The following is a 21,276-nucleotide window of genomic DNA, read 5'->3' as shown; positions in this document are numbered from 1 at the left end:
GAGGGAATATCTGATTTCTTCGAAGGAAACATAGTGTAACTTGAAAACAAATGTAAAATATTGGGAATTATAAGATGTGAAGCAAGCCAGATTTTTAGATAAGTGTCTATAAATAGAAACTAGTTGATATAGCTGCATTGACTGCTCAGGTATTGGACAGGGCTACACGAGATACAGTCGTTGCTCAGAGCAATGTTGTCTGAATCGTTTTAGAATTAGCTTTTTTCCTTTCAGAACTTTCACCACTGTGAAATGTAAGTTCTTGGAGACTTCTGTTTTATTTAAACCGTTTCTCTTCCAGTTAAGTATTTGCAGGAGTGATTTATTTTTCACTTACTGTCTGTGCCAATACACTTGAGAGGAATTGGGGCTGCTGGAGAAATGTAGCCATCTAGCAGGAAAATGTTCCGTTTCATTTAAAGCAGTCAGAAATCCAGATAGTAGTATAATCTACGTTGTGTTTTTTCCTTTAGGTTTTGATGAAGGATGGGTGGTTCAGACGTTTTGGTAGATTAATGAAATAGATAATTGAATGGAAAGTGCAGATTTAAATTCATGAGGTTTTTTTAACGGTCACTTTCAAATTTTTTAATGATCACTTTCTCTGTGTCAAAAGAAACACACATCAGCTTTCCTGAGCCACTGGCTGTGGTGAAGGGCTTGCTTGCTAAATGCTTATTACTGCCATTACATTACAAATGTTGGTTTCCAAAAAATGGTCTAACTTTGCAGCTGTAGGGCTATCTCACTTATAGCCTTTGTCCTTTCACAGGGCTGCTTTTTTTTTCCTCCTAGCCCAATGCCAAAAAGAAAATGAAATATACTTTCATTCAAAAGGAAAAGATGTTCAGGTTTATGAAATATAAATTAAGGCTTTGGGGAGAAAAAAAGCAGCAACATTTACTGTTTAAATGGGAGATAGCTTCTAACTAGTGATTAAAGGGAGAGATTTTAGTGTCACTTTTAACTCTGTCTAGAATACAGTAGGTGGGAACAATTAAAAAGCCACAAGAACTCTGAAATAAGGGCTGTTTGTGCATTCACAGCTCTTATAAACTGAAGAGGATGAAAGAGGCTTTTTTCTCATTGTCACTTGCTTTCTACGTCTGGTAGTATTATGCCAGTGTATATGGCAAAGGCAGACTTTTTTAAAATGCATGCATGCGGATTAGGGTCAAGCCCTGTGTATCAGTAATGCAGTAAGCCTCGTCCATAGCACTGCAGTGAGAGAGCCTACCAACAGCAGCGAGATGCTTTAATTGAGACATGCTGTCAAAGTGACAAACACATTTGCATACAGTCTATTTATTTTCGTTGGAAAGGTCTGCAGTCTGCTGTTGGTTGAACATTCTTAATCAGCTCGCTGTAAGTGAGCCGGCAGCTAGCTGTCCTATGCTAGGTGCTTCTCTTCATTACATGACAGATTAGCTAAAGGGGGATGGGCTAGCAAGCCAGCAGCAACCTTTAATTTTAACTCATTATCTCTCACCCTATAGTGAGGTAGTTTCTAGCTTGTCCAAATACAGTTGTGTAGCTGCAGTTGTTAGGCTACAAAAAATATCAGGAAAATCTCTTGCAATGTCTTTGAATGCACAGCACCTCAGCTGATTGCGCTCAGAGATTTAGCGGCAATTACCTAGCTGTGTGAGGTTCTGTAGTGGTGTAGCTCATTGTGGCCGGTGGTTATCAGGTATTGCTTGAGAGGATTGTTTATTACAGAATTGTTTTAACAGTGGTTTCTGTATGACTAAGACATTGTGGGAAATCTCTCCTTGATGGTGCAAAGAAGGATTTAGCCTGACAACCTAGGGCAATGCAATAAAGATTTAAACAAAACTGAGGGGAAGCTGTAACCACAGCTTTTTCTCCAGTTTGACTTTGCATGCTTTTTGGTTTACTCAGGGTGTACCTTTAATATTGACCCTCAGATCAACCAAATATAGGGAACTATCATCGTGGGTTCTGAGGCAGTACAACTGTACTCAACAAGTAGCAAGAGCAGTACAGGCAACCAAGGTTTAATGAGTGGGGAGAAGTGGGAACAGCTGTCAAGCCAAGAAAAAGATTCAAATGAATAGTATGTCGTGCTAAATAGTACTCTGTTTTGGGGAAAAGTAAGGTTAATTATAGAAGATGCCATGCAAGAGAAGGCATCCTTTGCAAATGTGTTATCATTGCTTGCTTTCTTCCAGCTTTTTGTCTTAAAACCTTCTTGGGGAGTAAAGGGAGCACTTTATTTTCCAAAAATATGCCGGTTATAACATGCCTTTCTCCTAATGAAGCTTCTGTTTCTATCCACAAACCTTCCCACCCCTCCAACCCTAACTGAGCCTTCATGCTATTCCTCGGAAGTGTTGCACTGGCTGCCTCCTGGCTCATGCAGGATCATTGCCGATGACCAGGCTTCCCATCAGTCATTGAGAGGTGGTGTAAGCACAAGAGGGGGTGAGCCCAGAGTCTGTAAAGACAAAGCTATACCTAGGAACGTTCTTTTCTCTTAGCACAACTCATCTAGTACAATTAAAACAACAAATGATAAGCTGCCAAAACATCATTTGTTGGGAAAGTCTGTAATTTCATTAGGAGTATGTTCTACTGGCAGTTCTGTTCAGCACTTTAATTGTTTCTATTATAATTAGAATGTCTTTTGTCAGCTTAGGTGTGTTTATGTTTCTGTGGCTTGTTTTATTTACCAGAAAATAGAATATTTTATTCCATTTATGTACCGAAAAGGAAAGCTTAAGAAAATACAAAAGACTTTTCCAGGTATGTCTTTACCTGAGAGTTGAAATCATACTCCATTCTTGAAGAATTAAGGGGCTAATGTAAATATCTATGAAATAAATGGAAAATATACTCATGTAGTAAAGCAGCTTATCTGACTGTGAAGAGACTTGTCCACATTCTCTTCCCAGCTGATTCTTACTGCTGTTGAACTTTTACAGGCCATAATATGGAAATTGCCATCTTATTTGCTGGTTTGATGATTTGCTGTAAATGAACATATTCATTTTTCCCATTCATGATCTGCACTTAGACATGCAGAACAAACAGCTCTGCTTTGCAGGGCAGGTTTCTTCTTCAAGAAGATTAAATGGCATTAAGAGGTCAGGGGGAAGATGGGGAGAAAAACAGCCAGCTACATTCCAGAAATGCAAAACTGGATCACTGAGGCCAGAGGCAGCAGGGAGGGATTATCTCCAGGGTAAAAGAGATGAAGCAAGGAAGGGAGGAAGGCTCCTTTGCCAGACCCTGTGACTCCCTTCACACCCAGGTGCATTGGAACAATAGCAGATTCCCCTGGATCACAGCAGGCATTGTGTGGCACTGAGGTAGAAACCAAAGGGGAAAGGGGAAAACAAGTTCATTTTCTAATATTCCTGCAACTGTATGCTCTGGCTGCAAAGCCAGCCTCCTGTTCTTGCCACTCTGAACTGTTCTGACAATAGAGATCCTTCATTAAGAAGATGAGCTTCCATTCCGCTCGTCCCCACTTATGAGCAGTATGGTCTCCCTGTTCCTTTCTGCTGAGCCATGTGGAGTTCCCTCCCCGTCTCCATTTGATTCTGTATGGATTTAGCAAAAGTATAAGCCCAGGTCTTTAAAATTATTTTGTCTTCAGAAAGCATATTTTCTACCCTCATTTCTTCTCACTCCTTTCTTTCCCTTTCAGAAAGGAATTCACTGTTGCTTAGTAAAAGTCACCTTGCAAGAAAGGCAAATGTATTGGCCCAAAAACACTTGTCCATCTAATGCCTATTTGAGACTACTCGAATATCCCGTCAGGTTCTTAGGGGACCATGTTCTTAGTCAGGGGAATAAAACCGATGTCAATAATTCATTTGATTGAAATTCTGCTTTGTGGTGTGCAAGATTTGCAGAAATGGCAATCCATGGGACAGGAGTTATCTAACTAAAAAGGCTTGCACTCTTGTCATGCGTGTAAATATTTGACAAGTGAGACCTGGCGCTCTCTTTAGGAAGATGTACGCTACCTGCAGAGCAGCCCCAAAGGTTACTGCCTCTCGTGCACTCACTTGCAGTGTTTTCTAATGAGCAACAGGACAGCTATTGTCTTCTGCAGTGACTACAGCAATGTAGTATGTCTGTAGCTCATGCTATGTAGGGAATTCATGCTTTGCCATAAGATTATGTGATTCCAGTCCTGCATCCAACGGATGTATTCATCCACAAAAAAAGCGCATCCTGGGCTATTGCTTTTAGTGTTTTCCAACTGTCTTGGCATTTCAAGCACTTCTCAAACAAGGATGTTCAGAATAAATATACTGCCCTGGGTACATGTGAGTCAGATGCCATAACGCTTGGACATATGAAGGAAATACTGTGTCTGAGCCAACCTCCTAGGGCTCTGTGACAAGCAACAGCAGCTGTAACATGGCTGCAGAATTTCCTTATTAGTCCTGTTGCGTTGAGGAACCCATATCTTGTCTCTTGGTCCATCAGTGCTGGCATGTGGAATAAGAATTGTGCTTTATAAATAATACATACATATGAAAGAAATACATCAGTACATGCAAGGCTAACCAAATCACCTAGATTGACAACTTGAGAAAAGCTCAGAGTGTCTTATGGGTGACTTACTTAGTCTATCAATGTAGATCAGCATCCAGAAGCTTCTTATGTATTACTTACGAAGTTGATACGTGCAGTTAGGCCAGAACTGCCTGAATTGACCTCTGGGCCCCTGGATTAAACTAGAAGATTAAAGGGAGAGAGTAAGTGAAACATACGATTCTTCTAACTGCTAACCCTGCTGTGATTGCTGGTTTGGCCAGGCATTTGGGGGGTTTGCCTTTCTGAGGTGGACTGATTATTACCAAGTAAAACTGCTGCAGAGTGCCCTGCTACAGACAGAAGAGCCATGTACTTTTGTGTGTTTGTGTAGAGGAGTATCCCCTAATTATGTAGACTTCTTCGGTGAATGATGAAGCTGAGCAAAGCAGATAGTCATTGCTGTTTATAGAACTCTTTAAATGAGAGACCATCTCTCTTTTTTTTTTTTTTCCCTGTACAAATATTCTGCTTGCTAGAGAAAAATAGCTGTTAAAAGATAATAAGGAATATGTCCATTTTCCAACATCTTAAATCATTTGTTGCAGGATCTTGATTTGATTTCTAGTATTGGGCCAACGGGAAGGCCAGTGCAAGGCTGACAAAATGACCAGTTGAAAAAGAAAACTCACACAAAACAGCACGGCTTTTTTCTTTACATTTAATATTGCATTGCTGGATTTTCCAGTATTTTAAATGAAAAATATATGTAGTTAGTTCCATGTTGACAATGTCCTTGAGGATTTGACAGTGAGATTTTCCAGCAGTTGCTCTTCGTTAGAATCCTGGTGATGTTTAATAAGGCAGCCAAACTGCTGGCACCTTCGGTTCTTGTTTGTTCTCCGAGGGCTCGGGGCTGCTGCAGTAAGCACATCGACCAGGGCTGATCATTACAAGGGCGTACGCCACCATGAATAAAAATGTCACACGTTTTCCCATCTCACAGCGGTACAAAATGTCAGTCCTGTCAAACAGACATTGCAGGTAGCAGTGAGCAGTCAGTACAAATTGGGAAGCCGAATATTCCCCCAGCTTTCTGATATTCTTCATCTGAAGCAGAAGAAAAACAGTTGTTAACCTATTAGCTGTGATTTTAAACTGCTGAGATAGTAGATGGATAGACTTTAACACATGGGGATAAATATATTCCTGGGGTCTGGGATTTTTTACATGTCTCTTCATCCATGTATGTTGAGAAACGGAATGAAAACAAGCCACTGCAAAATACACCTCATTTTGGTAGAAGTCCTTTGGAAATTGGAGCATCATCTCAATGAGATTCTCTCTCAAACCTTTCCCTGGTTTATCTCTGAATAATTCTGAACAAAACCTCCTTGGTGTTTGGCCAGTAATCCCAAAAGGGCATGGTCCAGTAAGTTAAGGGAGCTTTCTTTCATGGTCCATTCATCATGCAGTAACTTAACAGACTCTTGTGATTTATTCTCTTTCTGTAGAGATGAAAGTTACGCTGCTTTCAGGCTAAGGCATATTATGCAATGTAGAGTCCACAGGATATGTTATTTTCTGGGTGTTAGACATGCCTTAGTACCATGAACATACCTGTGTGTTCACTGAGTTATCCGCTATGATTAAGGCATGGGCATTGTCAATGCAGGATTCTGCTGTTGCTGCAGGATCCAGAAAATAAATTGGTGCAGAAGGTTAGGTGTAAAGGATGTGACAATATGTCAAAGAAATAACGAAAACTGATACTAAGTCACCAGTGGTTTTCCTAAAGGAGAAGGAGAGCAGGTAAAATGGGCTGTGAGGTTCTCTGTGAAAGCAAGTATCTCAAAGAAATTCTCTTAGAAGTCCATTCTGTAAGTAGAAATGTCTTTGGTTTTTTCTCTGATACCTTCTCAGAACAAAAAATTGTGTATGAGTTGAAGCTTGTGAGTCATTGCAAGTTACCTCCTTCCCCAGACAGCATTGCTGACTGAAGCAACCTGCAAAAGGAAGGCTCAGCAAGGGACAAGCCTGTCAAAACACTACAGAAACAGAACAGACCAGTCAGAAGCTGGATTAAAAAGTGCTAGCCTCCTCCTGCCTTATATATTTAGCTGTCCTCAGTATGGTTCTTTGTCACCTAAGACTTCACTATGTATAAACAAAAAGGAAACAAAATGTGTGAGGCTTTTTGAACCAGAATGACTCTAAATTGAATTAAATTTTTGATGTTCTGTAGACATCTGTTTCCTGTGGGAAGAGATGCCTACTACATAGAGCTTAACAGTGGTTTTCAAACTGTGGTCTACAGGCACCTGGGATCTGTGCCAGGTAAATAAGAGGCTGTTGACAGTCATCTCCTTTGGAAAATGTCAGGAGTCTTCAAACTGCAGTATTGAATAATATCAGTTTAATAGGGTTTTTTTTACGGTGTTTTAGAAGACCTGAATGCAGGTATAGTTGGGAGGATGTCAGGATGCATTTTCAACTGCACAGTAGATAAAAAGTGAGATAGAAGAACCAAGTGGCCACAATCTCAAATTGTACTGATATCATCTTTTCTGGGTTTTGTACTGCTTTTTTGTGTAGTGTATGAACTTTCCTGTCACTCGAGCTCGGAAGTAATCACAAGTCTTGACAGGTCCACAGATAAACCATCGATACCATTGCAAGTTAACCACTGCTACACAGTATTTCTCCCATCAACATCATAGGAGAACACATGCTACATTGAGGCATGGCCTGAATCTGTTGGTCTGCTCAACACTTTACTGCACACATAGAAAAATATATCCATTTAATTCTCAAAATCCTTCCTTTTTTCTGTAATTGCAGACGAAAGAAATAAAATACCATTCAGTATGGTTTTGGGATTTGCTGTCCCTTTTTATAATCCATAACAAGCAGATTATAAGTTGTAGCTAAGAGGCCTATTTGCCTCATCGTGGTGGAACATTTTAACTTGACAAGACCTACATGATCCTGATGTCATGCTCCTGCTTTCGTTCTTGGTTTTAGGAGAAACCTACATCTGGTTAGCGCCATGTGAGTCCTAGATGTAAAGCAAACTGGTATGTTGGATGTTATCTAGTATTTTCAAAAGTTAGCTATTCTGGGTTTGTTTGCACACTATGAGATTAATAGATGGACATTATCAGCACGGCCAAATGAGAAGGAGTTCTCAGGGCTCTATGTCTTGATGAACCGTAAAAAGATAATTTTACCCTTGATGAGGATGGACAGAGTTTGTCTCAGCCAGGAGAGAGAAGCAGCGAAGGGAGACTTGCAGAAAATCTGTTTCTTCCCCTTTAGTAAAGAGCGAGTTTCCTCTCAGTGGCTTTGGGATGGACCAGTGCATCTTTGGCAGTATCCCATGACACCAGATATGACTCAGACGCCTGAAATAAAAATCCTCACTCAGTATTAGGGAAAACAGGAGCTTATAGGCACTTACCTTTCATTTCCTTCTCTTACTGTCTACTTCCCCGTTACGTAGTGGAAGATTCTGGCTGGAAAGGTAAGGAGAGAGTCCTTGTTTTTTCTCATTAAACTAATCAGTGTTTAATTGTGGCAGTCTCTGCTCCTTTCATAAATTCTTGGCACAGCTATAGGCATTGCTACATTTTTGCCAGATTCATTTTACCTTCCCAATCTACAAATATGGCTTGAAGAATAAGGCATCCCTTAAAACATGGAGATTATTTTTATCACAGCACCCAGCAGATTTCTGTTGAAGTATTTCAGAGTGTAAATTAAAAATATATGCTGTAAAGCATGCACTGTTCTTGTCATCCCAGTTTGTGAGCTGTACATATGGGAGTATGTAAAGAGTAGTGTGCGTGCTATTATCTGGATGGATAATAAAACAGCTGTCTCATAGATTCCATCTGCTTTCTGTACTGAATCTCTTTAGGTACCATACATTTTTCAGTGATGTTATTTTCTCCCCTGTTTTTTTATTAAGTGTTTGGTTGAGGTCCAGCATATTCTTCCAAAGTCAGCACTTCAGATCTTCTGTAAGCATGAGGTGTTTGAGCATGGGTACGTTCAGCACAGTGCATCTCTCCTATATCTGAATGTCTTTAAAACATGCTAGTAGCTTTTAGATCAGACCTGAGTTTCTGAAGGAAATAAGATATTCATGTAGAAAAGCTTTGCTTTGGAGATTATTAGCAATACTCCCTGCTACTAGTTGAGAAAGAAAACACTTCTTTCTATATGTACCGACAAACCACTTTTCATCTAGTTGTGTTTCCTTATGCATTTCTTCTAGTTGCACTTGTTGCTGCACACGAAATAGCACCTCTGATTTACTCATAAATGCTCTGTTTTGAATAACAGTTTAAAAATATCTCAACAGACATCCACAATTAGTTGGAGATAATAATCTGCTCACAGGCTGTTTCCTCGCAGGCTAAAAGTTATCTTTTTGTAATGTCGTCTTAGGTATAAAAACCCTAACTAGCTGTGTTGTTAAAGTTCCTTGCATATATAATAGCTACTTTATGAGATGTGAGATCTATAATTCTTAAATAGTATTTTTACAGTGTAAAAATTAAAGTAAGATTTTTTTCTTCCTCCAGCATCTTGTTGCTTAAAATCACTTGTCTGATAATTAGTAAAACAGTGCCAGATCTGCAGTTAAAATTGGCTTTCTGCAGATTTTCTGTCTTGTTGCTTCAGAAGTATTTAGAGCAAGACAATTAAGAAAATACCTAGAGTAAAAGGTATGCTGGTAAACAGCTATTGGTGAGAAAGTGCTAATTTAGACATTTCTCCCCTTCATAGAAAAAACTATGGTATATACATTTAGGAACATACCTAGAATAGCAGTTTAGCAGCTTTTAGCAGTGTAGCCATGTGGTGTTTTGTACCCATTCAGCCTTACAGCACAGGTAATTAAGTTGATATTCCAACACAACTTCCCCTACTGACCTTTTAGAAACAATGTGTTTTGCTGCATTAACAAATTAATTTCAAATCAGTGGCTTTTCCAGTAAATATGGTCTTCGTATGGTTTGAATATACTTGCTTATCCCATTCCTGTGGCATATTAACATCAACATTAAAAATGGAGCCCTGGTAAAGGGCAAATAACTGTTATCTCCTGGTGGACCTCCACGTCAGTTACTCCTCACTGTCCTTGGCCTATTCCTTTCTATGCTTCAGAACACTGATTTAAGCCATGCTATTTCCCTGTGCATATTTAACGGAGAGAACACCCTGCTGTGAATATATAGTTTTGTCTTACCATTCCGTTCATATCTCTTTAGGGTTCAGAAGTGTCGTATGTGGTGCAACTCATAATTAACTTTATTTCTCATAGCACTTTGGTGGGTAAGATAAGTATGAATCTGAGTGTTGGATGTGACTGTGTTTTTACAAGTGCTGAGGTCGCAGCTCTGAGACTTAACACAATGACTGTAAAGTCCATGAGATGCACAAGTTCCTACATCTTTAATCTCTTCCCAAATCAGCATTTTGTATGTATCTTTATTGTGGAAACACATAGAATCATTTTTTTCCTCAGAGATGAAGGCTTAATTTAATCGTATGTGATATTTAAATCTCAGTTGGAAAAAATAAAGGATAAAGGTTATGAACGTATTAGCTCCTGCAAAGGAGTAGTTCATTGCTGCTGAGTAGGTCTGCCTGTAAGCGTCACCCAGAGAAAACTGCCTCTGTGTGATCAAAAATGTCTCATGGACATTCTCACCTTGTGTTTCATGTGTCTTGTCTGGTATCTTGTCACTTGCAGAGAAAAGTACCGGCTGTTCTGGAGGAGAAATAAGAAACTTTTCAGTAGATAGATGTAGAATTTTAACTGCTGTCTGAGGAAAGCTTCTCAAGATGCTGATGCAACAGATGTCAGTGAGATAGCAGCTATCCATCCTTTCTTTCGCTGGTAAATCTTGCAGCAAGGTCATGAATTTGAGTGATGATGATTTTTTTCTTAAGGTAGGTCCATAAGGAGTTTAGATTATGACTCTTCAAAGCTATGGATTTATCAGTAAATTGTGGTTGGACTGAATTCCATCTGGAATTCAAGATGTCAGTCTGTGTGGCATTGATTTGTCGTGTGATAACTTCAGTAAGGGAAGAGGAGAGTCCTGTCAATGAAAAAGTAAGTTTAGAAGAGCAGGAAGATGAATCAATGGTGATACCAATAGAAAGCTTAGTTAAAAAGGAAAATGCTGGGAAGAAATGACTGCAGGTGTGACATCACAGCTGAGCTTATGGGTTTAGATTGTGTTAAAAAATAGTCTGAATTGGAGCTAATCAAGTAAAGAAATTTTTTGGTTTTTGGTCTCCTATGTCACTTCACAAAGCCCAAATAAAATGGAAGCTGAGGTAACCTCAGTAAGTGTAGATAACTCGTGTATATCATAAACCTTGACAAAGTCTGTCTTCAGTATTCCTTGATCCTAGAGTTGAATAATGAAATAAGAATCACAGCTCATATTAAAGAGGAGAGTTTTTGACCCTCTCAAATTGAGGAAAAAAATTGAAAGCAACATCGGCTTATGCTTACCATTCAGAAACAAAAGGAAAGAAAAAATATATACAGTTCTAGGCCAACATCATGATGTTTTAAGGTCTGACTTGTAATTGTTGGCCACTTAGGACTAATGGGAGTGAAATATTAGTGCTATGTGTGTTTTGGCGATTCCCAAATCAAGGCAGACACTGCTAGCCATGTCTTCAGGAAAATACCTGAATTTTCCACCTGAATAACCTACTTGAGAATGTTCTAATATAGAAATACTCACAATTTCTAGTTAAGTAAGAGAGAAAAAAAAACAAGGGGAAATATATATGCAGGAGGCATAAAAAAATTGAAAAGAATAAATGAATAATAATTGTATCTTGGTTTTGTGCTTCATCAGATACTTTGCCTAAACTGCTAGGTAGTAAGTGAATCTCTTAAGTAACTAGAAAAGTGCAGATTTCAGGTTTTTCACCTGTTTCGTTATGCTTCTGAAGAATAATGGACAAATAAGGATGCTGTGGTGCATAACAGAAGTTAGGTATATTTTAAGATTGTGCTCTCAGCCTGAGCAGATATGATGGGAAGATACACAGCAGCCTAACTCAGCTCCTGTGACTGAACGGATTAATACAAGGTACAGAAGAGACACAGCTCAGTAAGGCTAATGGCAACCACCTCAGCTCGCCACCCTGCCATGTCTCTCTTTGTTCTCTTTGTTTTCATACTTGCTTTCTTGGAAAATGCAGAGGGAAGCTATCACATGGAATAATTCTGGCCTTGGCTCTCCATCCCAAGTGTCCTTTTTTGGTTGTGGGTTGTCTTTTTTTCCTCCCTCATCCCAGAAAGCTGAGCCAAGTACATGTGTGCAGTCTGGCACTCCTTCACTGACAACATAAGTAAGGAGAAATGACCCAATGGATGCAAAAATATAATTTAATGGGAAATTTGAAAGAAAAGTCTGAAAAGCTGCAAGAAGAGAATGAAAATGGTGTGGAAAATGGTAGGCTGGAGTTGCACAATTACACAGTGTGAGGGTAGTTGAGAAAGAATGTCTGTCAATCTTGAATAAAGACTATGCTAGTAAGAAGTTAAGAACTTCTGAGGTATGAATCTGGAATCTTTTTAGGAGAGAACTACAGTAGTCTGCATAAGCTCTCTTTTTCTGTCTGAAGAAGCTGACTCCCACTGCCGGCTCCTATTCCTTCTCTGTATGGCTGATGGGTTTTATCTGTGGAAGGCACTGCGGGCTGGGGCAGCAGTGATGCAGTAATCGGCATTCAAAGACATTCCCGTGTCCTCCTCACTGAGGACTCCACTGCTCTCTGGAAGTGCCAATACACGTACACAAGCTGCCACAGAGAGGACATTAACTGTGATCTCATTCTCAATATCAAAGTTGTACTGTAGGATGGTTTTATTTAGAATCTCGTTAATTGCCAGTGGATTCCTTGTCTAACAGAGTATACCTTGAGATGCCATCTGTGTAAGGAGAGTCATGCTGCTGACTCAGTCGAAAGCAACTGGATTGGAATAGCTCCAGTGCTGTTACAAAGCAGTGAGTTGGCCAACTGCTAATTTTAAAAATGAGAGACCAAAACAAGCATCTTCATGCACTCTTCTGTCTTCACTGGAATTGTTGGTGATAGGGCTTTTAGTTTTCTTTAGAATGACAGTAGACGCTTTGTTCTAGGCGTTGCATTTAAACCTTAGTCCAGTACAGCATCTAAACATGTGCTCATCTTTAACTGTATGGAAAGTTTAATTGACTTAGGGTTTTTACTTGTACTCTTAAAAGTCTTTGCTGGTTTGAGGCCTTTACCATGAGTTTTCACAAGCACTAAAACCACTCGAGATTTTAGTGAAAGCTTTTTTGAATATCCTGCTTTGCAGGATTCTTTCCATTTGCCTGAGTGTTGTCTAGAACGCTTGGACCTTGAGGTCCAAGAATCCACCTTGAGCATTTTGTTGTCTCAGTAAATTTTGCATGCTCTGGTCTGGAGTGCTGATCCTCCTACCTTCGATTTATGTTAAGCCTATGTCAACAGGCAGCTATAGCTACCTTTCCTGTTGTGGCACTCTATAGGTCATGAGATTTGTCACTGGTTTTGGGGGGGAAAAGAGGAAAAGAAAAAAGAAAAATTGCATTTTGTGAGGTGAGTATGAAGTTAAGGTAATTCTCATGTTGTCATCTACTCATACTGCTTTTGCCACAAAATCAGAGGTGTTTTCATGTAGGTGAAAACTTTAATTTAGTTTCCACTTTGATGCAGCAGCAAAGACTCCGTCCGCCTCGGCCACCGCCTCCAAAGATACAGCGTTCGTCTAGGCCCGTGAGTAGTTGGTAGTTTTGTCTCACTGCCACAGCTTAACACTGCCTGAATTACGCTCTTAGTAGCATTACTAAACCTTGGTAGTTTGGATTGTCAAACTTTGCAAAAAAACAATGTGTGAATTATGCTCCTAAACTCCCTTCTTCTCTGCTGCGGCACAGCCCTGGGACCTGCGTTTGTTCTGCTTTTCTTTGACGAGTTCTGCAGCTTTCAGTCAGTTCTGCAGGTAACTGATGCTGCTCTCTTGCAATATTTGGTTTTACTTTTGCGGTGATTTCTTAGAGTCTTGCTAGGCTAGCATAAGTTTTTAGCCAGTGAACTTTTGAAGACTTGCACTAACCTCGAATATGAAAGGAAGCAGAAGTCTGAAGAGACTTAAAATTAATTTGGGACACTGAATTTTTCTCCATAGAATAGATGCATGAATACACATGAAGAAAGCAAAATCTGTATTAGGGTGGTAGAACATTAGTACCACATTATGGATGATATACATAGACTCTGTGTAACGTAGTGTAAAAAATGTAAGCACAGCATGTTGGCCAGAGGAAGTGGCTCTGAAAGAGAAGAGCTACATAGACAGTATTCTCAGTGCAATACCTGCACTGTGTTAGGCAGGGATACCTTCTCTCAGCAGTTTTTCATTCAAAACATTAACTGTAGGACAGTTGTCACACATTAAGTATACCAGATGGCTTAAAGCTGGACACTCTGCTGCACCAGTGTTTGGGTTTTTTTAGTAGTACAGGCAAGCATTATCAGCTTAGAAGGGGTGTTGGGTTTTGCAACAGCCTTGGAAGATACTTATTTCTATTTAGGACTGTTGCTTTGTGAATGCAGTTTCCCCAAAGGCAAATACATCTTACTCCTTGCTTCCATAATACATACATGTATGTGCATAAGAAAAAAATGCAAGTTTTCAAATTTAATCTTGCTAAAACTTGTTAAAGATATGTTTTGGATGAGCAGGCAACTGGTTAACAAGTGCACTCGGGTGTGTGTTAACTTTTGATCTTTGGTGCATGTTTCCTGTGTTACATTTCAATAGCATGTGTTTCTTCTCCTCCCTCTTTTTAACTCTGGGTGTTTGGCCTAACAGAGTCACTTGTATGGATTCCTGCTCTGAAGATTTCTGTTTTCTGTGTTTAAAAGGTAGCATTGACTATGCTTATATGTGTTCTCTTAAATGTAATTGATGTGGGAGACACTAGGAATAAACTTTCCTTGGTGCTATGGGGTTCCCATAGCCCTCTTGTTTTGTGTTTGGCAGGTGTACGAGGGCACACTGTGACTCTTCTGTACAAAAGTTACTGAACGATATTGTTCAGATTGAGTGATTTATTTTACATCAAAGTCCTGCTAAGACTGTTTAATCTCCCAGCTGTAGTGCATTAATAGTCCTCACTATAATGTGTTTGTGTCAACTGTCTTTGCTCCCAATGTGATTGATAAAAGGTTGGAAATGTAATAATAAAAGCTCCTGTTGCATTCATCTAGCTGTGTCAGTAAGTGGAACAGAAATGCTTCATTCATCAAGAGGAAATTCAAGATAAATGCAAATGATTATAATCACTCCCAAAAATATGCTTGTACCAAATATACATAAATTTGTTGTTGTTCAGAACTGTTATTTGGCTTTTAATAGTTGAAACACATTTTTATGTGTGTAAATAATACTTTGTGCAGACTGCTTTTTCCCTCTCTTAGTCTTGGCATATATTACAGAGGTGGGTATCGGCAAGTAATTTATCCCAGGCTTTTCCAGCAAGCACTGAAAGAGGAGACCAGGTCCCCCTGCTCTTCCAACCAAGTCCATGTAATACCAGAATTCCTGAGAAATCCTTAGTAGTTTCAGGATATTATCTGTTAGGAGGAGGAATCCATGGGCACTAGTCCTTCCAATATGAGTCATTGCTAATACTAAAAACAAAAACACAGACCAAAGAAAGGTTAAAGAAGCAGAACAGATATGGTCTTCACATTCTGCTGTTTTGGAAAAGAGTTGTGGTGGTATTATGAGAAAGAGAGGGTTGTTGCTTATAATTAATAGAGATCTGTTTGGATTAATAGTGGCTGTTTGGAAACTTCATTCAATTAGAAAAAGTTAAAATATAATAATTATGCATAAAGTTGATGGGGACAGTAATAAGCACGTTTAACCCTTCTCTACTGGATGTTTACCTTTACTCTTTTAGCAGTGTGCTCATGTAATTGGATTTCTTTCATACTTTTGCATTTGATAAGCATTTAACCCTGCCTATTTGGCTACATAAGGCTCCAAATCCAGCAAGGAATTGGCTTGATTCCTGGCTTTCCCTGCAGTCCCCCATGAACAATGCTCTAAATCCTACTTAGCATGTCACCCTGCACTTCACTGGTCTGGTGGCCCCCTGGAGCCATCCCAAACTCTCATCTCTCTCCCCCATCACCCTCACTCCCCTGGGGAACCACCCAAAAGGTGAAAGTGTTCACAGCATGATGACAAGCCCGCTTTACACATCATCTTCCAGCTCAGATTTAATTAAACAGGTTTCTTTCTTCCTCTCTTTTTCCCTTTCCCCTTCTCGCTCTCTTCTCCCCCCGTCCCTCTCGCTCCTCTCCCCCCTCTCCTGCACGCACTGGCTCTCTCTCGGTCTCTCTCTCTCTGTTTTATCAACCCTAATGAAGCAGTATTCTTCATCGATCCTGCTGATTGCCAGCCCATTCCTTTTGTTTGTTGGCACCGAGCCATTCTGCCGCACTCTGACAGCTCAGCTCGTCTAATTAGCTCTGTTGTTCTTTTCCCCATGTTTCACCACGTTGCAAGTTCAGTTGAAGTTGCCACAAACTTAATCCTTCCATTCCTGCCATAAATTCACATTCTTAAGCCGTCTTTATTGTAGAGAGGAGCAGCCTCGTGTGGGGACTGATCTTCAAGACCTTAACATCTGACCTTTTCATAAGCCCTTTTTCCTAAGAAATAGTGGCAATACATCTCTGGATTTCTTCATCGTATCTGCTGTACACCATTTCCTTTGAAATGAAAATTCAGTACAATAATCCTGCTGCTATCTTCTGCATACTGGTGTGTAGTGCAGAACCACAACACACAATACGGTGGCTTTTTCCTGGCAAGAAAATTTGAGGTTTATGTGCCTGGGAAAAGGCAAGAAAATCTAAAAGCCCAGAAGCACCCTACCCGAAATAATAAAAACACAAAACCAGAGAAAAACCAACAAAAACTTGCCGAGGTGGGAGGAAATCTGCATCTGTTCTATCATTGCACACAAATTCATTAGTCATCCGAAGAGCGCTTACACTGTCAGCCTTAACAGCTTCCTTTATATGGTGGCTATTAAGGAAGCACAAGCGCAGGGAGGTCAGGAGTTGAGTTGTATTCCTAACTTTATTTGAGGGCTTTGGGGATTTCTGTTGAAACTAGCATTCAGCTAAGCCAACAAATCGGACTCCGTTTCAGGTAAGGTAGTACTTGCTTAACAGAAACTGGAACACTTCTTTGTACAGCCTGACCCTGATGCTTTAAATGTTCATTCCCACAGTTGGTTCATAGGGATAAGTTCATCAACAGGATTACTCACTAGCGTGGGTAGGCACATCCATAAATTTTGCCTGTATAGTGATCATAAGCGCTTATGCCTTTCCTTGAAGTAAAACTTGTTTGCTTGTGCAATTAATGTAAGTAAATTAAGCTTGATTTCTGACTATTAGAAGGTGATGGATATGTGATTTAAGATTGGATTGGCAGCAACATCATCTTCCACAGAACAGCTCTAGATTTTATTACAGACAACAAAAGGTAAACTAACATAACATTAGGGGTGACAACGATAATACATCTGACAAGGGTTTCTCTTCAGCTGCTGAAAGGAAGCAGATTTTCAATGAAGAATGAGCTATGTTACAACATTTATTCTAAGTACAAATTTTTCAGTGCTGCCTTACACAGAAGCCTTGACTTGAGAAGTTGGGTTCTTATGAACAAGAGGATGAAAAGATCATGATGTCCAAGCTGAACTCCAGTTTCCAGTATAATACACAGCAACACACAGGAGTTTCCAGTTTTACTCTATCAACAAACTGTGTAACAGGAAGCTCACATTTAGGGATTTTTTTATCAGAAATTTAGCCTGCACCAAACAGGACAGTGGAACAAATTTCTGTTGCTTTGCTAATAGCTAACAGGCAGTGACAAGCATATATGTTTCATTTGCTAGTCAAAAACGTGGGGATTTTTTCTCCTTAAACAAATTGGGGGTCCCTGTAGTTTATATTCATACTTTCTATTCATTTGTATATCTGCATTAATTTGTAACATTGTTGTGGAACAAAAAGTAGACATTTAAAGCAACTCTGAATGGAGGATACCTTTAAGATAACGGTGGTTACACATGTTTTGTTATTCATGTCTGTTGTTTGATCTGTTTGATGAAATGTCTTCTCTGTGTGTGTGTCATAGGTTCGCCCACCAAGACCTCATGTTGTTAAGAGACCTAAGAGTAATATTGCTGTGGAAGGACGAAGGACTTCAGTCTCCAGTCCAGAACAGTAAGTACTTTGCTGTTCTGCTTCTCTCTAGTTGTGTCAGCAAGTGGTGTATTCAGAACTAGCCAAAGGAGAAATTAAAAAATACTACACATCAAAGGTTGTTTTTTAACTAAGAAACAATTTGGGTTTTAAGTTTTGGAACATTTTAGAGGAAGTGTGAAAAAGCAAGAAACCAATGTCTACTTCTTGGAAAATTCTGGATTGCCAGGTTAGGCATCTCAGCAGCCTGCTCTGGGCAAGTTTTAGATTTTGGAGGCTTGTTCATTTTGTTGTTGTTTTGTTTTGAACTATGCTTTGAATGAAATTGTGAGCCACCTCCCTGCAAATCCACTGTTCTTGCCAGGCTTTATCTGGAAGATTCAGAATTATTTGTTTCATAGTGATGGCAGTAAGGGTTGTCCCCCATTACCAGGTCTGTAATGAGCTCTATAGTGAAGGCTTATAGAGCTTAATCATCTTGCACAGTACTAGCAAATTTACCACCTTCTTAGATTTGACTGTGATGTAAACAGGGGTAATGTTCCAAATAAGTTGTACTGCTGTAGCCTACTGCTCATGTATAAAATGTGTTGGTTTCCAACATCTCTTGGTCATAGGAACAATATATTCTGTTACCTTGGAGAGATTTTTTTTTCCAGATAGTTTCATGAATGTCATATACTGAAGTACTTCTTTCAAATAAGACAGTGCTGTGTGTTGTTGCAGATATTCTTAACATGTTGCTATAATTGGGTTAACAATAGGCCATCAAGTGAAAACCTGAAAAGAGAATGGATATGTTGAACCTTACCAATACAGCCCAAAAGACACTGTTGTGTGTGATAAATATATGTGTAGGCTGCATCAGTATGCATTTTGGTTTTAAAATTAATTGGATTCTTCTGAGTGTAGCTACTTCAACTGCTCAGAAGTACAAAAGACTCACCAGCACTATGTTCTGGTTGGATACGGAGGCTGAATAAGCAGGTTTCCTCTTCTTGATTCAGGATTTGGGAAGTGTAAGACCTGTGCATTTTGCTTGGAGCGGTTGATCTTGGTATAAGGTATTGCGAAAAACGTGGCTAGAGCAGGGACAGACCTGCTTGGCACTCCAGAGGAAACAACTGAGCAGAGAGGTAAGAACAGTAGGTAACAGAGCCAGTGCACCTTTTCCAGGTTGTGGAGCGAGATTAAACTAGTGTCCCCATGTGTGAAGCAGCTTCGATGCTGTCCTTCAGCAGGGAGTGGAGTAGCATTTTCCAAATATCCAGTGTTGTGGCAGTGCAGCCTCAGCATGGGAAGTCACACGAAACTGCTCAAAGACTAAAAGCAGAACACTCAGGGGCTGCAAGACGGTGGCACAGACCTAGTCTGTCACAAAGATTTCCTTGGAAGTCATCTCTACCTGCAGCGCAAAGTAATAGCATATGTCATAGTCACTTTGGATTATTTATGTCCCATACTGTGGTGGCTTTATTGTCAGTAAAGTGAAATGCTTTAGCTGATAAAGGTTACAGGGTATTTGTTGTATTTGAAGATACTAAAATCCCATAACAAGAAAAATGGTTGGTTTCCTTAGACGTGCCTTTTCCCCACATGTGTACCAGTTCCCTGTCATCACTGTTACAGGGTAGAGGTTGGGAATAAGAGGTAGAGGTTGGGTCCCCCCCTGTCCCCCCAAAGTTAAGTGCATGCCTTGGTTTTTCCCTGCCACTTTAGCATGGGGAGATGTTCTGGCTTTTAGCTTAAACGAATGGTCACTGTTCAATTCTACCAGGTTATTTATCCATTTTGTAGTGGAATTTGGTTGCCCTCTTGTGGAGCAGATTGCAAATCCTGCAGAAGGGTTTGTGTGGTTACAGGGTGGTACCTGGCCCCGCACAGATTATAGCAATTCTTAAAATAAAAGGTTTTTTTCTTAGTATCTCATATGATGACTCATTGCAAGTAGGTGAAAGGTAATTGAGTCAGTTTAACCATTACATGTGTTTCATGTGAAGAAATATGGATGTTTGGATTGACGTTCCAGTGTGGCTTACAGCTAACATGTATTTTCAATTCGTGCCTGTATCAGAGCAGAAATAAACATAAACCTGAATTATAAACATAGCAACACACTGAATTAAAATTATTTTACTTTGTTTTGATTTATTGCTGTTAAGTTTAGAGTCTTTCACAGAGTAAACTACTAAAAATAATTGTGAAAACAATTTACAATAACCTACAAAAGATAATGAAGATGCTTGGTAGCTGTACACTGACTTATTTTGCTTCACAAGCATTTTACTGGTAGATTTTTCTGTCTTGTAAATGTGGAAGAATACCAGGTAATGTGCTCACACCACTGACACTGGCTATGTGGTACCAGTTGTGGTCTCTTCCTGATGTTTCACGGTTTCAATATTTTATCCAGTTCAGATGCAGTGTCACAGCAGGATTGATTGTATTTTCATTCTTTCCTGTCATCAGCTTCAGGTGGCAAAACAAACTTTGACAGAACTACCTCCAGTCTATGGCACTCAACTACATCTCCTGTAAAGTGTCTGCTTAGGGTGTTCTAACAAAACCAAGTTGGGGCAGCAGGGAGCCAGGACACACAACACACACTGATGATAACAACACTGAAGTTGTGAGTTTGGAAGTACAAGTGGAGGAAATATCTAACCTTGTATTTAAATAAAGCTCAAATAAATGGCTAACCTAAGAAATAACTTCAGGTGAATGCCCTTAAAATAGGTAATGACTCAATAATCCTGACCTTTTTCCTTACTATTTATCTCAAAATGACAGTTTGAAAAAAGGAAAAGTATATTTTCAAATAGTAATTAAAGATTTTCATGACAGGTTTCGCAAACTTTCTTTTTTTGTGTCCCAGTAAGAATCTTCCTCTTTTGTTCTGAAATGAAAACATAAAGCCAGGTGTTGTCTCTTTAAAAAGTCCCTTGTTTTTTGTGAATGAAAGCACCACAGTATTGTGTCTTCACTCATTACTCGGTGGCCTCGGCGTACCCCTACCGCAGATCAGAGTAGGTTCTATGGAAGCAGCAGCAGCACTGAGAGGGTGCTTTTCTTAAACTGAACTTTACAAAAAATAAGTAATTAATAGCACTGGTTCCAAAAACAAATTATTAGCCAGTTACTTTTTCCAAGTACTCACATGTGGGATATGTTTGTGAGTAGGAGCTTCTGTTCAATGAGAAGTTTCTGTATGTATGTAAAACTAACACTATCATTTTGGTCTTGAATGACAACCTGAAGGCATCAGAGACTTTTCCCAGCATATTCAACTCATCAACCCAGGCTGCCCTTCTGCATCCTCCCTCCAGTCTGTGGAGGCAGGATCCTGGGACAGGTACCACTAACCACAGACATGCTTGGAGCCCAGGGAACATGTTCCACAGGGCAGCTTCTTCA

General features: G+C 39.7%; 1 protein-coding gene across 5 annotated transcripts in view; it reads left to right on the top strand.

The window, feature by feature from the left end:
- DENND1A (DENN domain containing 1A) overlaps nucleotides 1-21,276 on the top strand; it is a 196,999-nt gene that overhangs the window by 161,794 nt on the left and 13,929 nt on the right. For 2 of the 5 annotated variants that reach the window (XM_030507234.1, XM_030507232.1), the window contains exons 20-21: nucleotides 13,279-13,338; nucleotides 17,795-17,883. In XM_030507234.1, the coding sequence (XP_030363094.1) occupies nucleotides 13,279-13,338; nucleotides 17,795-17,883 (149 nt within the window). Of the gene's footprint in view, nucleotides 1-13,278; nucleotides 13,339-17,794; nucleotides 17,888-21,276 lie in introns of those variants that run through there. The other 3 variants (XM_030507235.1, XM_030507233.1, XM_030507236.1) reach the window with 2 other exon arrangements.

The sequence above is a fragment of the Strigops habroptila genome, chromosome 15 (genome assembly GCF_004027225.2).
Source record: "Strigops habroptila isolate Jane chromosome 15, bStrHab1.2.pri, whole genome shotgun sequence".
In the NCBI taxonomy this organism is placed as follows: Eukaryota; Metazoa; Chordata; class Aves; order Psittaciformes; family Psittacidae; genus Strigops; species Strigops habroptila.
The sequence above is the reverse complement of the archived record's forward strand: the minus strand, read 5'-3'. Positions and strand labels throughout refer to the sequence as shown.